The 14,674-nt window shown below is 39.2% G+C and overlaps 1 protein-coding gene across 2 annotated transcripts in view; it reads right to left on the bottom strand.

The window, feature by feature from the left end:
• Window positions 1-14,674, bottom strand: part of LOC137078878 (synaptonemal complex protein 2-like) — a 41,228-nt gene that overhangs the window by 24,320 nt on the left and 2,234 nt on the right. For both annotated transcript variants that reach the window (XM_067446660.1, XM_067446661.1), the window contains exons 6-18: window positions 12,380-12,404; window positions 12,202-12,287; window positions 11,917-12,011; window positions 11,705-11,739; window positions 10,574-10,716; window positions 10,422-10,474; window positions 10,304-10,349; window positions 10,109-10,213; window positions 5,044-5,104; window positions 4,752-4,900; window positions 4,226-4,297; window positions 3,604-3,729; window positions 2,521-2,599 (exon numbers count right to left, since the gene is read on the bottom strand). In XM_067446660.1, coding sequence (XP_067302761.1) covers window positions 2,521-2,599; window positions 3,604-3,729; window positions 4,226-4,297; window positions 4,752-4,900; window positions 5,044-5,104; window positions 10,109-10,213; window positions 10,304-10,349; window positions 10,422-10,474; window positions 10,574-10,716; window positions 11,705-11,739; window positions 11,917-12,011; window positions 12,202-12,287; window positions 12,380-12,404 — 1,075 coding nt within the window. The remainder of the gene's footprint in view (window positions 1-2,520; window positions 2,600-3,603; window positions 3,730-4,225; window positions 4,298-4,751; window positions 4,901-5,043; window positions 5,105-10,108; window positions 10,214-10,303; window positions 10,350-10,421; window positions 10,475-10,573; window positions 10,717-11,704; window positions 11,740-11,916; window positions 12,012-12,201; window positions 12,288-12,379; window positions 12,405-14,674) is intronic.

The following is a 14,674-nucleotide window of genomic DNA, read 5'->3' as shown; positions in this document are numbered from 1 at the left end:
ACACTCAAACATACATGTGCACACAAACTCACCTACACAAACAGATCGGCGGCGGGGCACACACACCTGACAGACTGCGCTGTCTCAATCGAGATGTTGGGCTGCTCAGTCTCCATGACAGGGGCTGAATCCGAAATCGACCCCCTATACCCTGAAATAGGGCATTATTTGAAGGGACGGCCATTTGTAGTGTTGTCCGACATCATAGTGGACATGTTCGAGTGCAGTCATTCAGTCTCACGTTGCACCGCAGTGTACAGCCGATTTACAACAGCTGTCCGACTTCACGCACCCAAACATACATGTGGACACAAACTCTCTCGCTCACACAGACTCACACACACCCCAACAGATCGGCGCGAACACACACACACACACACACACACACACACACACACATATGAGGCGCGAACAGATCGGCGCGAACACACACGCACTGCGTGCGCGCATACATCACTATTCCCTGTGTTGATATCATAGATAGACTGTTGATATGCAGTAGATTAACTGTAATGCCTAATGTATCCAGCAGAGGGAAATATCTAGGTAGGATGATGGGATAAAGTTAACGTGAGGAAGAGAGGCAGGATGTTTTGGTGATGATGCGGGATTGGTTTGTGCATTAAAGTTTGAGCACGCTCAGTGAATTAACCTCAATCTTTAAACTTTCACTTTTAAGACACAAATTACTTTCGCTACTTTTGTTCACTAATACAACTTGAAGGAGTGAATGAAGACGATCGAGTGCGTGAAGTCGGACAGCTGTTGTGTGTAAATCGGCTGTACACTCGTTATTGCGGTGAACGTGAGACTGAATGACTGCACTCGAACATGTCCCTATGGTGTCGGACAACACTACAAATGGCCGTCCCTTCAAATAATGCCCTATTTCAAGGTATAGGGGGTCGATTTCGGATTCAGCCCCTGTCGTGGAGACTGAGCAGCCCAACATCTCGATTGAGACAGCGCAGTCTGTCAGGTGTGTGTGCCCGCCCGCCGATCTGTTTGTGACTTGTGTAGGTGAGTTTGTGTGCACATGTATGTTTGAGTGTGTTTTAAGTACAATTACAAAGCAATTCATTGGTTTTGTTTAACTCTGAAACAATTTTCGAGTTGCGTTGTGGTAAAAATAGCTACGGGTAACGCCAGCTGATTGAGGAGTTCAACCAATCTACGTCATCAACCTAGAACGCAAACAAAATGGCGCCGCCCATGGTCTAAATATAAAATCGATTTTTTAAATAACGTAAATCTTTCATGGGTTTTCTACTACATAATTCAGTAAGAGACATCATTTATGTTATATTAAGCCATACAAGTCTCAACACCAGGGGATCCCTTTAAGTCTTGATTCAATTCAGTAAATAACTGAAACAATCACAACAGTCTGTGTTTATGTGCATCCTGGGTACAGAATGATGCGCTTAAAGCAACATGGTTGCATTGAAAAGTTCACAGCACAAGATGTTGATGTTGAGCGCACAAATCCTAGTCTATAATATATATATATATATATATATATATATATATATATATATATATATATATATATATATATATATATATATATATATATATGTTCAACAGATTAGTAATCATTTGTTTCTTCACAGTTTTAAATTAGTTATTGTGCGTGTGATGCTATTGAATAGTTCTTGTGTTGTCACCCGGTAGCTAGTACAACATCGTTCAGAAACAGTCAACGTAGATAAACTCCAGTAAGATAAAGTCACTTTATGCAAAACCACAGCCCTTTATCTACAGATCAAGTATAATAATGGGAATATAACATATTGGAGAGTTTACCGTGCTGCCTGTCGTAACCGAATGGGAAGCGCAGTTTGAATGCTAAACGAAGAATGATTCACAGGCTGCTGCAGAGGGAAGACGATTTTCACAATAATTTAACGATGTAAATATACTTCTGTCACTCACATTCAGTTATGGAAACAGCTTTAGAGATGACTTTGTACCAGCAAATCACAATAAAAGAATGATTGCTGAAGGATCATGTGATGATATATATTTCTGATTATTTAATTATTACAACAGGCCTAATCTGAGCATATGACTGCCTGTCTGAGTTTTGTCGGAAGAAGGAGGCTGCACGAAATTTGACAGTCTCGTAATTCTCTATGCAGGAAAAACCCTGGAAAGGTAATGCCTATCAATGGAGAGTAGCCAGACTCTCTGTACAAATGAAATATATGAGAGTCTGGTAGAACCAGGCTTAGTAGTTTTAGCTGTGGTATCAAAATTTGAATATATAATTCATGGCTGTTTCATGGCCGGTAAAACAATACATATTTGTCGGGAAATTTTTAATTGGCAGGTAAGGCGAAAAGTTATTTTTAGCCCCAGTTTTCAAACCAAAGCACTATTTAAACATGGTACAATGTGTAAAAGAAAGCTTAGATTACTTACCCTTACTGTGGACATCCAAGAAGCTCTCTATGAAATTCTAAAACTATAGATTTTCTTAATGATTACAGCAGACTATAAACTGCTTAATAGACCTACCTACAGGCAGCACACAACTGGAGGAACAGCTTCCCTGTTGACGCCCCACAGATACCTTCATCTGTATAGGGGTTACCATCTGAGAAAAGAGATTTGTGCTCTTAGCTCAGAACAAGAGACCTGTGACCACTACGTTTCCATTAACATGCACACAAGAGCCGTAATGACAGCAGCATTAACAGAGGTGAGTCAATGCTACCATATTTCAGCTGGTAAAAGCTTTAAAAGAGAAAATACAAACTTGTCACTTTAACAGGGGTAAATGAGGACAACAGTTCACCAAAGTTAATTATACAGGTCATCTAATTTAATAACACGCTTGGAATACACGGTCAAATAAACAAGCATGATTATAATTAAGCCCTGATGAAGCCAATTAAGCTACTTTTCCACCGCCAGGCCAAACAGTTCTAAAACCGCTAAGGAATGGTTCCAGTTATATTTCCACTTGAGCCTGGTACAGCACTGCACAATTACAAACCGTTCTCTGGCCAGAATTCTCATACATATAGTGACGTTGCAAATCAGGATTGGTCACTTGTCTTTTGCCTGGCTACCAGTTTCTCTGTAGCTGGCTAAGTGCGTTATTTGAGGGACATAGACAAGAATTAATAATAAAATGAAAAGAAATATCTTATCATTCTTCACAACGTTGTTGCTATTTACATATCGTCTAAACTTCTGTGTTACCAAGGTAACGACTGATGCATTTGTATTACATTCTAAAGAGCTCTGTTATCAGCCCCACAATGGAAGCCATATCTGTACTAGCTGGGCCGGATCGGCACAAAATGGGACGGTTAAACAAAGAGAATGCTTTGGCCCCATGCTGGAAAATCGGCTTTAGAAAACATATTTTCATCAGGCAGCTGTTGTTAACAAACAAAGAAAAGGCCTGGTTTCTAAAATCAGACAAGCAGGTGTTTCACAAAGGGCTTGAGAGGGAGCAGTATTCAGATTTGGCAATAAAATTAAATTAAAATGGTCTGTAGTCAATTCAAATTCCTCACAAAGCATCATTATGCTCTATTAAACCCTACAGGCATCCTAAAATGGACATTTGTTGTGAGCATCTTGTCTTACCTTTTGGGTGACATTGTTTGTATCTGGTGTTGTGAGAGACAGGGAGGGAATGCCATGCCTCACTGATGATGGAGCTCTTCCCTCTACACGCAGAGAGGGGGACACTTGACTTTCAGGGACAAAAACCTGTTAGTTTAACATAGACCATCAGTTAAATTTTTGTTAAAAAAGAAAAGGTAAACACCCACACCTCATAAAGGGTGGGACACACCAAGCCAACGGTCAACAGTCGGCAACTGTAAATGCGCAAGAATTAAAGCAAAAGTGATGAAAGAGAGCAATTAAATCAAGATGGTTGGTTTCTCCTTTTAAATGATGAGTATAGACTATGGATACTTGCTAAAAAAGACTTTAAGACTTTAGTTAATTTCTTACACACAGGTGAAGAACACATGTGCTAGTTTGCAGTCGCTATAGTCTGTGCTGTGTGTTCAAGCGCAGCTTTTTGATCCACATTTTTTTGATCTGTGTTTAATCCAACACTGTTGATTTTCGTCACCGCTAGTTCTTTGAAGTTAGTTTGGTGTGTCCCAGGCTTAACAGAAAGCCATCTACAATATCACAATTCACCTTAGAAAGAAGCGATTGGCATGTTTAAAAGCATCTTTTAATCCTAACTCACCTGTGAACTTTCCTGTGAACTTAGATTGATGTGAACAGGTGTTTTCACAATAGAGGACTTCCTAACAGATGTCTGACATAAAAGTAAAGGGAACACGAGAATGTTGATATGCTGTGACAGTTGCATAAAAAAGTGATTACACATTTAATACAAGCGTTTCATCCCCCTTAGCAGATTTAATCAGACATTAAGTCTGTGCAGCTTCTCCTGCTCAAAGGCTTATTGAGTAAATTATGTGATTCCTAATAACATGCATTTAATCATGTCAATCTATTAATTTAGTTTTGGACTAATCACTCTGGTGTAAAGCAATAATAAAAAAAACACTGTGTATAAGATTAACTGAAGATTATCTTATTGATATTGTTACATTACTCTTAGAGTAGATTGGGGTTTGCACTGAATACACTAAATTAAATGATTAGATGAAGTGCTGGTTCTTGTCATTTATACTCTTCATCTCTTAAAACCTAGACTTTCATGTCCATCATTGATCTTTTAAAGTAACGTCAGCCATATCACTAACCCTGTTTTTAGCCTGACCATAAACATTCTCAGTGACTCGCAGGATGTCCAAAGAAGAGCTGAATTTGATGCAGACTCTGGAGCCCTCCAAGCTGTCAATGCTGACAGGCTCAGTCAAAACCAGATGAAGAGTCTTTCTGCCGCTCTCCTCTGTGAAGTCAAACATAGACAGATGTGTGTTTCATATACAACAAATCCTCATAAAAGCGATATGGATCCAGAACTATTGTTTTTGTGGGTCTTGAGATCAGTTGCAGACAACCTTTTTGAGGAGACAATGTTGATTGTACTACCTTCTACTGCGTAACTGTGGACCTCATTTTCAGCAATACACAGAGTATTCCACTGGCCATCCTGACAGGAGGGACAGACATCTAATGTTCACACTTTTATTCATTTCTTATTAATTTTCTTCTAGAAAAAAAAAAACTGTCAAATGTGAGCCAATAGCATATTAATGTTCATTAAGGTGCAGTGAGCGATTTCTGAGAAACACTGTTGAAAACGGATCAGACCGAGCACCAAACACACTTGGAGCCAATCAGCAGTAGGATGCATATCCACTCATAATGAGCGCAAAAGGGAGATTTGAAGTAAACAGAAAGAGAGATGGCTGAGAGACATTACAAAAGAGAAACGGTATATCACTGGATATCACTGGAAAAAGAAGTGTTATGATCAGACAAGAGCTTTAGGACCCACTGTAATATTAGAAAAGCATTCCAGAGGTTGAGAGAGCTAAGCAGGAAGGCCTGAATATGGATGCAGATGTTGCGTTGTTTCTGTGAGTAACATTAGTTTTTCTATAGACATAGTTTTTCTGCATTTATCAAGCAGATTTTTTTACGTTTGTTGGAACATAAATATAAACTTAAATACACATTTAAATAAAATAAATACATTATAAATAAAAATAAATTAAACTGAAAAATATAAAACATATCAAATAAAATGTCCTCTACAGAGGCAGAGTCTCGCACAGAATGAATCCAGCATTTATATTTAGATGTCACTTCCCCATAGTTCATCTTAGCAGCATGTCAATCAAAAGTTTTATTCCATGGCTTTTAAAGACTGTAAAGCCTTGAGTTTGGCAACCCTGAATTAACTCAGCACTGAATAAAAACTCTGCCGTTTTGAGCAGTGAGATTCTGATCGCATTCAAGACATCAACAGCTATATCTGTGATTGGCTACATCACTCAACGCTGCAAAAACATGCTCTAAATAGATGCATTTGCTGCACTCCAGAGCGCTAACACAAATGTGCAATTCTGCCCAATCCATCACAGTATCAAGTATCAACTGAGGGTGCTTTTGCTTGGGTTTGAGGGTGCTTTGAGGGTACAATCAGGCCTGTATCAAACCATGCTTCGAAACAAATGACATACACTCTTCTGGGCTGCTCCAGGAGTTCTGTGTCTCCAAACACGGTGCTGCCTGTCTGTGAGCAGGGCGGAGTAACATGCTGCAGTGATTGTGAGAGCTGCCGGCTTCTCAACCCAACGCACAGATTGAAATTATTCGACTCCGATACAGGAAAAATAAAACAGAACTTATAAACATTGGGGCTAATATGTTACCAAGCAATCTGCTGATAGTTTTCAACTACAGTCCTTAAAGTTAACTACAAGTAAGAAACCTTCAACCAGCTGTAGCATTATGCCAGTTCCCGACAGTTTTATGCTATTCGTTTTTTTCGCCATAGGACTTTGAAATATCAGAATTTAAGCCTTATCTATTAGAGGTCGAGCGATTTATCGGATTTGACGATTAATCGGCACTGATAGCTGATTGATGGAACAATCGGTTATCGTCAAAAATCAATTCCGATATTTTTTCTGGTTTGCGTCCATTGCGGGAGTGGCTGAGAAGGGTGCTGTCATTACACAGTAGCCACGAGCTCTGAGAAGGGTCTGCTGGTATTATATAGCGCGAGAGCGGCCTCTAGAGGCCAAATAAAAAACTATCACTGTTTACATTAACACGTGAGGACACGTGAGGTGGCACGCTTCACTGAAGGCTGCACAGAGCACACTGACACATCTGACGCACGTTTAAAACACAGAAAGGGAAACGATATGAATACAGAACACTTCAGTACATGTTGCCAAATTATTATAAAGTAATTTTTTTGGTGACTAGATGCTTTAGCAGCGAAAGAACAGCCTTTACTTTGTTGTCGAGGCTGAGAGGACGCTAACATTAGCAGTAACATTTACCTCAAGCAATTAAAACGATGTAACAACTTACTAGGTGATGTAAAAAACCAAACTGTATGGTTATGCATCCGACAGAAATAAAAACACATCAGAAACGCATTTGATTTCAATACATATTTTGTTATTTTGATCAGAAAACCGTCAAGTGTTCTAAAAAAGCAAACTGTTTGGATTTATATGAAATAACACTTAATATAATACAATAATCCATTATAAAACTTCATATATTCAATATATATATTCAATCCATTATAAAACTTCATATACTTCAATATTCCATTTGTAACATTAAGTAAGCTTAATAAATGCTGTAGAAGTATTATTCATTGTTAGTTTTCTTTTAACCTTTTTTATGCACTATGAACTAACATGAATGATTAAGTCCACACATGCTCGGTTTTAAAGAAATCTCCGTCTACATGAACACGCAAAAACACGCTATCAAGCGCTGTCAAGAGCATGCCACACCAGCAGGTAGCGATATCACCCTAATCGTAAAGGCATGTTGGCCAATCAGAAGCCTGGAATTTCCTTCTGACGCCACTATAATGTAATAATATACCTGAGCATGTATCTGTGTACATGATACAAGCAGCCCTGTTAGCACAGTTACTATCAGCAATATGTGGGCTACGTCCGCCATTGCACAGAATCGTCAACTATAGGGTCGTCAACAAAGCAGTCAGCGGCGAACAATCTGACGTCAAACACAGCGGATAACGGCGCGACGTCGCGTTTCTGAAAATCCTCACCGTGGCAGGGGTTTTCAAAAATGTGCGGTTTCAGTCACCTCATACTGCGTTTCCGTGTGGACGAACGGCCGAACCGTGTAAAAAAAAGTCACCGTTATAAAAATAACCGGGTTTGTGTGGACAAGGCCTAGGTTATAGCTAAAGAAACATTTATTTGTAATATTTTAATGTTTTAGTTATTTTCTGTAGATTTTTTTTCTGTTAGAACTTGTCATTTTAATATATTCATATTTACATATGCAATTTACAACATTTTCATGGTTCAGTACTGTTTTTTTTTATTTCTTGTAATAAAGTTCAGCACTGTTTTGTGTGTTTTATTATTATTATTATTATTATTTTAATCTAGTATCTTTTTAAAAACTGATCAGCCGATTAATCGGTTATCGGCAAGCGTGGTCCAACCTAGTTATCGGTAAAATCCACTATCGGTCGACCTCTATTATATATACCGTAATTCCTCAAATAAAGACCGGGGCCTTTATTTACCTGATCTGCCGATGGGATCCGGCTTTTATTTGAAGCAGGCTTTTATTTGGGACAGGCCTGTATTTCTAATTCCATCTGTTTGAAATAAAATTGCTTTAAATAAACCTTTTAAAATTTAAAGCGATCGTTCCATTGGACAAATATAGATTTTTTTAAAGGGGGGGTGAAATGCTGTTTCATGCATACTGATCTTTTTACACTGTTAAAGACTTGGAATCCCATACTAAACATAGACAAAGTTTCAAAAGTTAAGGTGGACGTTTGATGGGAGTATTTCTTTGTCAAAAATACTACTTCCGGTTAGTCATAAGTTTCGGCAAGTTTTTTGAGATCATGCGTCCCCTTTGACGTTAATGGGGGCGGAATTTCCTTGTATGGGCCTTACGGACAATTCTACCGGAAGCGCGTGAGAGAGAGAGGGAGAGAGCGAAAGTAACAGGCTACGCCCTTTCTCAATCCATCATGGAGATATAACCTAACATTTTGATTTTGCATATTGTTTTTTAAATGGTCGTTCGTATAGCCTAGTTCTTATGACCACTTTACAATATTTAGTAAATAACTAACCTCATGTTTGTCTAAAAACACCTCCAGGCAAGGGTGTTTTCAACAACATATGCATAAACAACAACGTTTATTTTGTAGCCTATCTGTATTTAAAGTTAAATGCAGAGAAGAGGGTCGCACATGAAGCTCAGCGCCGTGCCACATCTTTAAAATTCTTTTCAATGAGTGCACACACACCGGCGGTAGCATTCGGCGCCTGTCTGCGGAATTTGTTCAAAAGAGCCACAGAGCTCCAAATCAAGGTCTTATATAGAATATTACATTTCCCTCAAATCATCAATGCACATACTTATTTCACCCTATGTTACAAGATACATCCATCGTGCAGCTCTTCTGTCAGAAGTCGATTCAAAACTGAGCTTGCGCGAAAATAATGTGCGCGTCTGGTATGAGATCCTGAGACAAGGCGCTGCGCGAAGCGAGAGAGGCAAGAGGCTAATATTGGGTGCGTCTTAATCAGCTCCCTACTTCAGTCGGGCACTGATCAGGACATACCGGTAAGTCAATGGACTGATTCCCCGATCAGTGCCCTGACTAAGGGAGCAGATTGAGACGCACGCATTGTAAAGATCGATATCTGTAGCCTGCCTGACACTGTATTTTCACAGACGTCGCATCTCTCATAGACTACAGTAGCCCATTTTAAATGGCATATATGTATCCGTTATATTCTCAATTTAATGTACAGAGCAATCTGCAAAGGTTTTAGGTTTACTAGAAGAGACTATTAGTGTGTGTGTTGCACCGGCAAGACTCGGGGCGCGTGGCATCAGGATGGTTGCGCTCCATCGGGATGTCGGTCAGCCGTCACGGCACAGCCCTACTGTACATTACGATGAACATAATGCACATTAAATTAAAAGCATTTAGGAGATAATCCACACATTTTCCCCGGGCCTTAATTTGAGACCGGCCTTTATTTGTTCGAGCTGACCACGCCCCCGGCCACTATCAGAGGCCCCGCTTTTAATTGACTAAAGGCTTTTATTTGAGGAAATACGGTATCTCCAGTTTTGGTTTGGGGTCCTTTACATGCAGCAGAAGCACGATCCACCGCACCAATAACACAGGGCTAACACAGGATATGCCTGACTTTAAATCGGCACTACTAAACACGGATATCGGCTGATGCCAATATATTAAAAAATGACAAATATCTCTATAGTAAAGAGTGATTGCATTGCATGTTTGTGCATTTGGGGTTGAAGCAATGAAGTGAGGGGTGTGTTTGTTTGGTTTGATTTCAACAGTATTTTTTTCAGAAATCACTTACTGCACCTTTTATTTTCCAAGGTCAAATGTAAGATAGAGAGACTATAGAGCCATTACCTGGGCATCCTTATCAGTCACACAGAAGTAAAAAGAGATACTTTGACTTCCTAGGTTAAAGTCAATCCAGAATGCTTCAAGATTATCATCCTCTGGCATCAGCAGCTAAAAACATTATAATACAGATATTTACATGTATGTATTTCCATACTAAATGAATACTAAACTAAAATTTTCCCATAGTAAATAACTAACCTCATGTTTGTCTAAAAACACCTCCAGGCAAGGGTAGGAGTACACACTGTGAGAAGATAAACCAAAACATGTTATACAATCTGTAAAAAAGAGAAAGCTGTCAAAAGATATGAAGTACCTTCTCCCATCTCCTTGCATGCCATTCACCATATTTAGAAACTTCCTGCAGTCCTGTCACAAAGACACATACAATTTTTTTTTTTAAAAACACTAAAAACACGACTATTCTATGCAACCAAAATAATTATGTTAATGTGAGGCCATATTTACAGTCTCAAACTCTGAATCCTTCATCTTCTTGAATGCAGAGGAGACAAAAGTCATGGTAAACCAGGAGTCAGCTAGTTCATTCCTCTGAGCTGGTGAAGTCATTCTGCAGAGGGCCTCCATTAAGGACACCTGCAGGTCATAATCTAAACAACAGCAGAAATGTAGCTAAAGTCAGTCATAGTACGTTTGAGTGCAGTCTGCCTTTAAAAGTGTTTTGTAATGATCACAGCTAGGGATGGGTATCGTTAAGGTTTTAACGGTATTACTACTCTTATAAGTAATACCATGACATATGACATTTTGGCAGCATTCCCTGTGTAGTTGTTATTGTTTGTTCAAGAGCCAAAGAGAACTCTGTTTCTGCATGAGACCGGCGCAACTAGGACTCTGAATCTGATTGAGACGTAGCCACAAAGGCAAGACATTGACATACAGCACGGTTTCTTCTGTCTTGTCGTGTGTGTGTGTCAGGACATCGATATAGAGCGCATTCTCTTCTGTCTTGTCATGTGTGTCGTGTGTGGAAATCATGACTGGATTTTGGGATTCAACCAGCATCATGTAAATAAAATGGCCTTAAGTTACAAACAGAACATATTTAAGTTTATCTACATGGATGGATGGTGTTCACGAATATGGGAGAACATGTTCGATGTATCATGTAAACTGGATAACCATATTCAAGGACAACCCCGCGTTAATTTTTTGAATACCCAAAGTATTCCCATACTGCAGATTGTAACTTTTTTGGTCAGGGGATAGAGATAAGAATTTGTAGCCTCTGGCTCTGACTTTTTCTCAGTTGTACATGTAAAGTGGAGTCTGCAGTGTAATGAAGTTGCATATGCGCGGTAGCGCAGGTGAGATCTGCTTTCATTTTTTCCCCCAAAACCGTAAATAAGCAAATGTTCACGATATGATAATCATACATGTCAATATCGCGATAAACCGTCATACCGACTTTTGCAACCCTAGTCAGAGCTTATCGATACTGCGGTCTTTCATAATTTAGCACCGGGGCTGATTTAATACCGGGTTTCGGTACCCATCCCTAATCACAGCATTTATAATTCCTTTAAATTGTGTTTAATTATATTTCTTTGATCACACACAATGGATTTGTGTACTAACCTCCACCTTTTAGAATTCGACTGGCCACATCATTCCTGATTAAAAACAGAACAGACTAAACATTTAAAATACAAGCATACTTGTACCCCTATAGGTACTTTCCTGAATAAATGTGTCCACAGGAGCAGAAGAGAAACTTTTAAATGTATGGCTAACTACTCAAGAATACTTCAATACACTGGAGAGCAATAATACATCATCATCCAACATACATCATACACGAGCCCTCTTGAGATGACAAGATCTTCTTCTTCTTTTTCAGCTCCACAGGAATCTTTGCCAGAATAGCGTTGAGTTTCCTTGCTGCCTGTCATAAAGAGTAAACAATAAACCTTCATACATTGATTCGCTGCCGTAATTCAGTCTTCTGTTTATGGAAAAGTCTTGGTTAACACAGCTCAAGTGACATGTCATGAGTTTTTGTCATTTGGTTGAAATTATTACTTCCATGCATATTAGTGGTGACTGAAGCCAAGAGGCATGATCCAGTCTCTTACCTCTTTCTGGATCATGATGTTTATTTGGGTGTCGGAGGCCAGTTTGCCAATGTGACTAAGCAGAGCTTCAGTAACTTCACATGTACCTGAGGGAATACACAGATTTAACTGAATGCAGAGCACTGTTCAACCTACTCTTTTTATTCCAACTATTGGAAATCTGGAACAAAATACTCACCTTCTTTACAACTTTCATGAACAACCTGCAGAGGTACAATAAAAAAGTCACAGATCAGACTATTGTATTACAGTAGGTGTGTGTGTGTGTGTGTGTGTGTGTGTGTGTGTGTGTGTGTGTGTGTGTGTGTGTGTGTGTGTGGGTTCAAATTATGCTGCACACCTCCTGATAAGTGAAGTCAAAACATATTGATTGCTCCCTGGTGACTGGATGCATTTTAGATCATGAGCCCCGCCCTCTCCATGTTATCAATTAAAAAAATCCATTAACGAAGATGGTTTCTGTCAGTTTAGGTAGTTCTTATCACGCTGACCTATGTTCCAAGTGGGGCTGGGTATTGACACATAAATTTCACAAATAGATCCCATTTTGATTCATAAGCTTACAATTCGATTCGATTTGGATTATCTTGGATGTATATTCATATATATATATATATATATATATATATATATATATATATATATATATATATATATATGTATAAAAGGTACAATAATTGGATAACAAATCTCTTAACTAATGCTGTAAATTATGGGAGTTGGTTGTAGCCTTAGGCTACATTAACTTACTATAATATTGAAGGTACAAATTAACTTATTTGTATTCAAACACTTAAATTACACCTTATTATTTATTTATTATTTTATTATAATAATAAAGTTATATGAAATATAAACATGTAAATGGTGGCTGTCATGAAAACAGATTTATTCAAACATAAATTTAACATTGAAGAACATTAAAAATTACAGTAAATATGTAATATGGTGCATATATTTAGCAAAATGCTCTTCTCTAGAGCAATTTTTTCTAGCTGACTAATGAGTTTAGAGTTTATGCGTTATTAGCAGCACCACCCTCTGGTTACATGAACACATCACCACCACATCAGCACCGAAAACATGGGGATTTTTTTCTTTTTGACATAAATCGCTTGCCTAGAAATCTAGACACACCCTAACGGCAGCAAATCTAATCTGCCGCAGGTATCGTCCAGCAACTCTTAATACACGTCTGAGCTATAAAAACCAAACTCTGCTCAGGCCAATCACATCGTGTATAGAGTCGGTGGGTGTGGCTTAACATAATGGCAGAGTTGTGTTTGCGTGCTACTAGTAAACACAGAAACTGGCGAACGGCGGTTAGGCTTTTCTCTGAGAAAAGAACAAAGAACGGCACTGAAGTCATTCTTAAAAAGGGAAGATGTGTTCGGAGTTTTGCTGACCGGATACGGCGAAAATTTAATCTGTCGACGAGCTCCGCTTCACGTTGCTCTGGTTGGTTGTAGGGGTGTAAGAAAATATCGATACACGTGAATATCGCGATATTATGTTTGGCGATACTGTATCGATTCTCAAAAACGCTGTATCGATATTTATATATTTATTTATTTGCATACAAGATTCGTGGCTTTGTGTTCGGTTTAAACCACAGACTGTATAACACCCAACCGCTAGATGGCAGTGTTATCTCAGAACATATAACGGACGCGGCGGAGAAGCGCAAGTTGCATCACTAGTGTTTACATTAGCAAACCCAGCTCTCAAGACGATAGCATTATTCCGCTCCTGCAGTATACAGAGCTGAAGTGTGGACTCATGTTGGCTTCAGCTAAAAAGAAGCCACTAAGGAAATCGACAGGAATCATTTTGTTTGCAAAATAGGCCAAGTTATAATCTAATACTCGGGAAACACATTGAAACAGAGAGCTCGCTTAACATCCTGATGTCACCCGCGCTGCTGAGAAGCGTTTCGATAGAATGTACTGCACGTTTTCCTCTCAGTAACAAAATAAACACACACCAAAACTGACAGCGGTGGCAGGAGAACGAAAGATAATAGCGATGTGGATATGGATGCACCAGCTCTGCAGCTCAGTAACGTTACTTGAAATAGCACTTTATACAATAGACTGCTTTATAGAAAACAGCTTTAGGGTCCGATCACACATAACGCTTTTTGAGGTTCGAATGTGCTTTAATGTTTCTAGGCAACCCCCGAATCACCTGTATTGTCAGTCAAATCAATGTAACGGTCAAAACAACGGAAGGCCTGCCGCTTCATTCATTCGATTGGACAACAGAAAATAAGCGCGATGATTTTGCACGCTTTTCCGCTCAGAGTTGACTTTTTTTCAACTCCATGCGCTCGGAGCGCTCCTTCAAAAACGCGAGGCGCAGCAAGCGGTTTAAACGCGAGGTGCCCTGGGTGCATAAGCAGCGCGCATAACGCTCTCTGCCAAACGAAACCCATTCAAAAAAGGCCTCTCGCTGCAAAAACGCGTTCTGTGTG

This window comes from Pseudorasbora parva, chromosome 6, assembly GCF_024679245.1.
Source record: "Pseudorasbora parva isolate DD20220531a chromosome 6, ASM2467924v1, whole genome shotgun sequence".
Taxonomy (NCBI): Eukaryota; Metazoa; Chordata; class Actinopteri; order Cypriniformes; family Gobionidae; genus Pseudorasbora; species Pseudorasbora parva.
The sequence above is the reverse complement of the archived record's forward strand: the minus strand, read 5'-3'. Positions and strand labels throughout refer to the sequence as shown.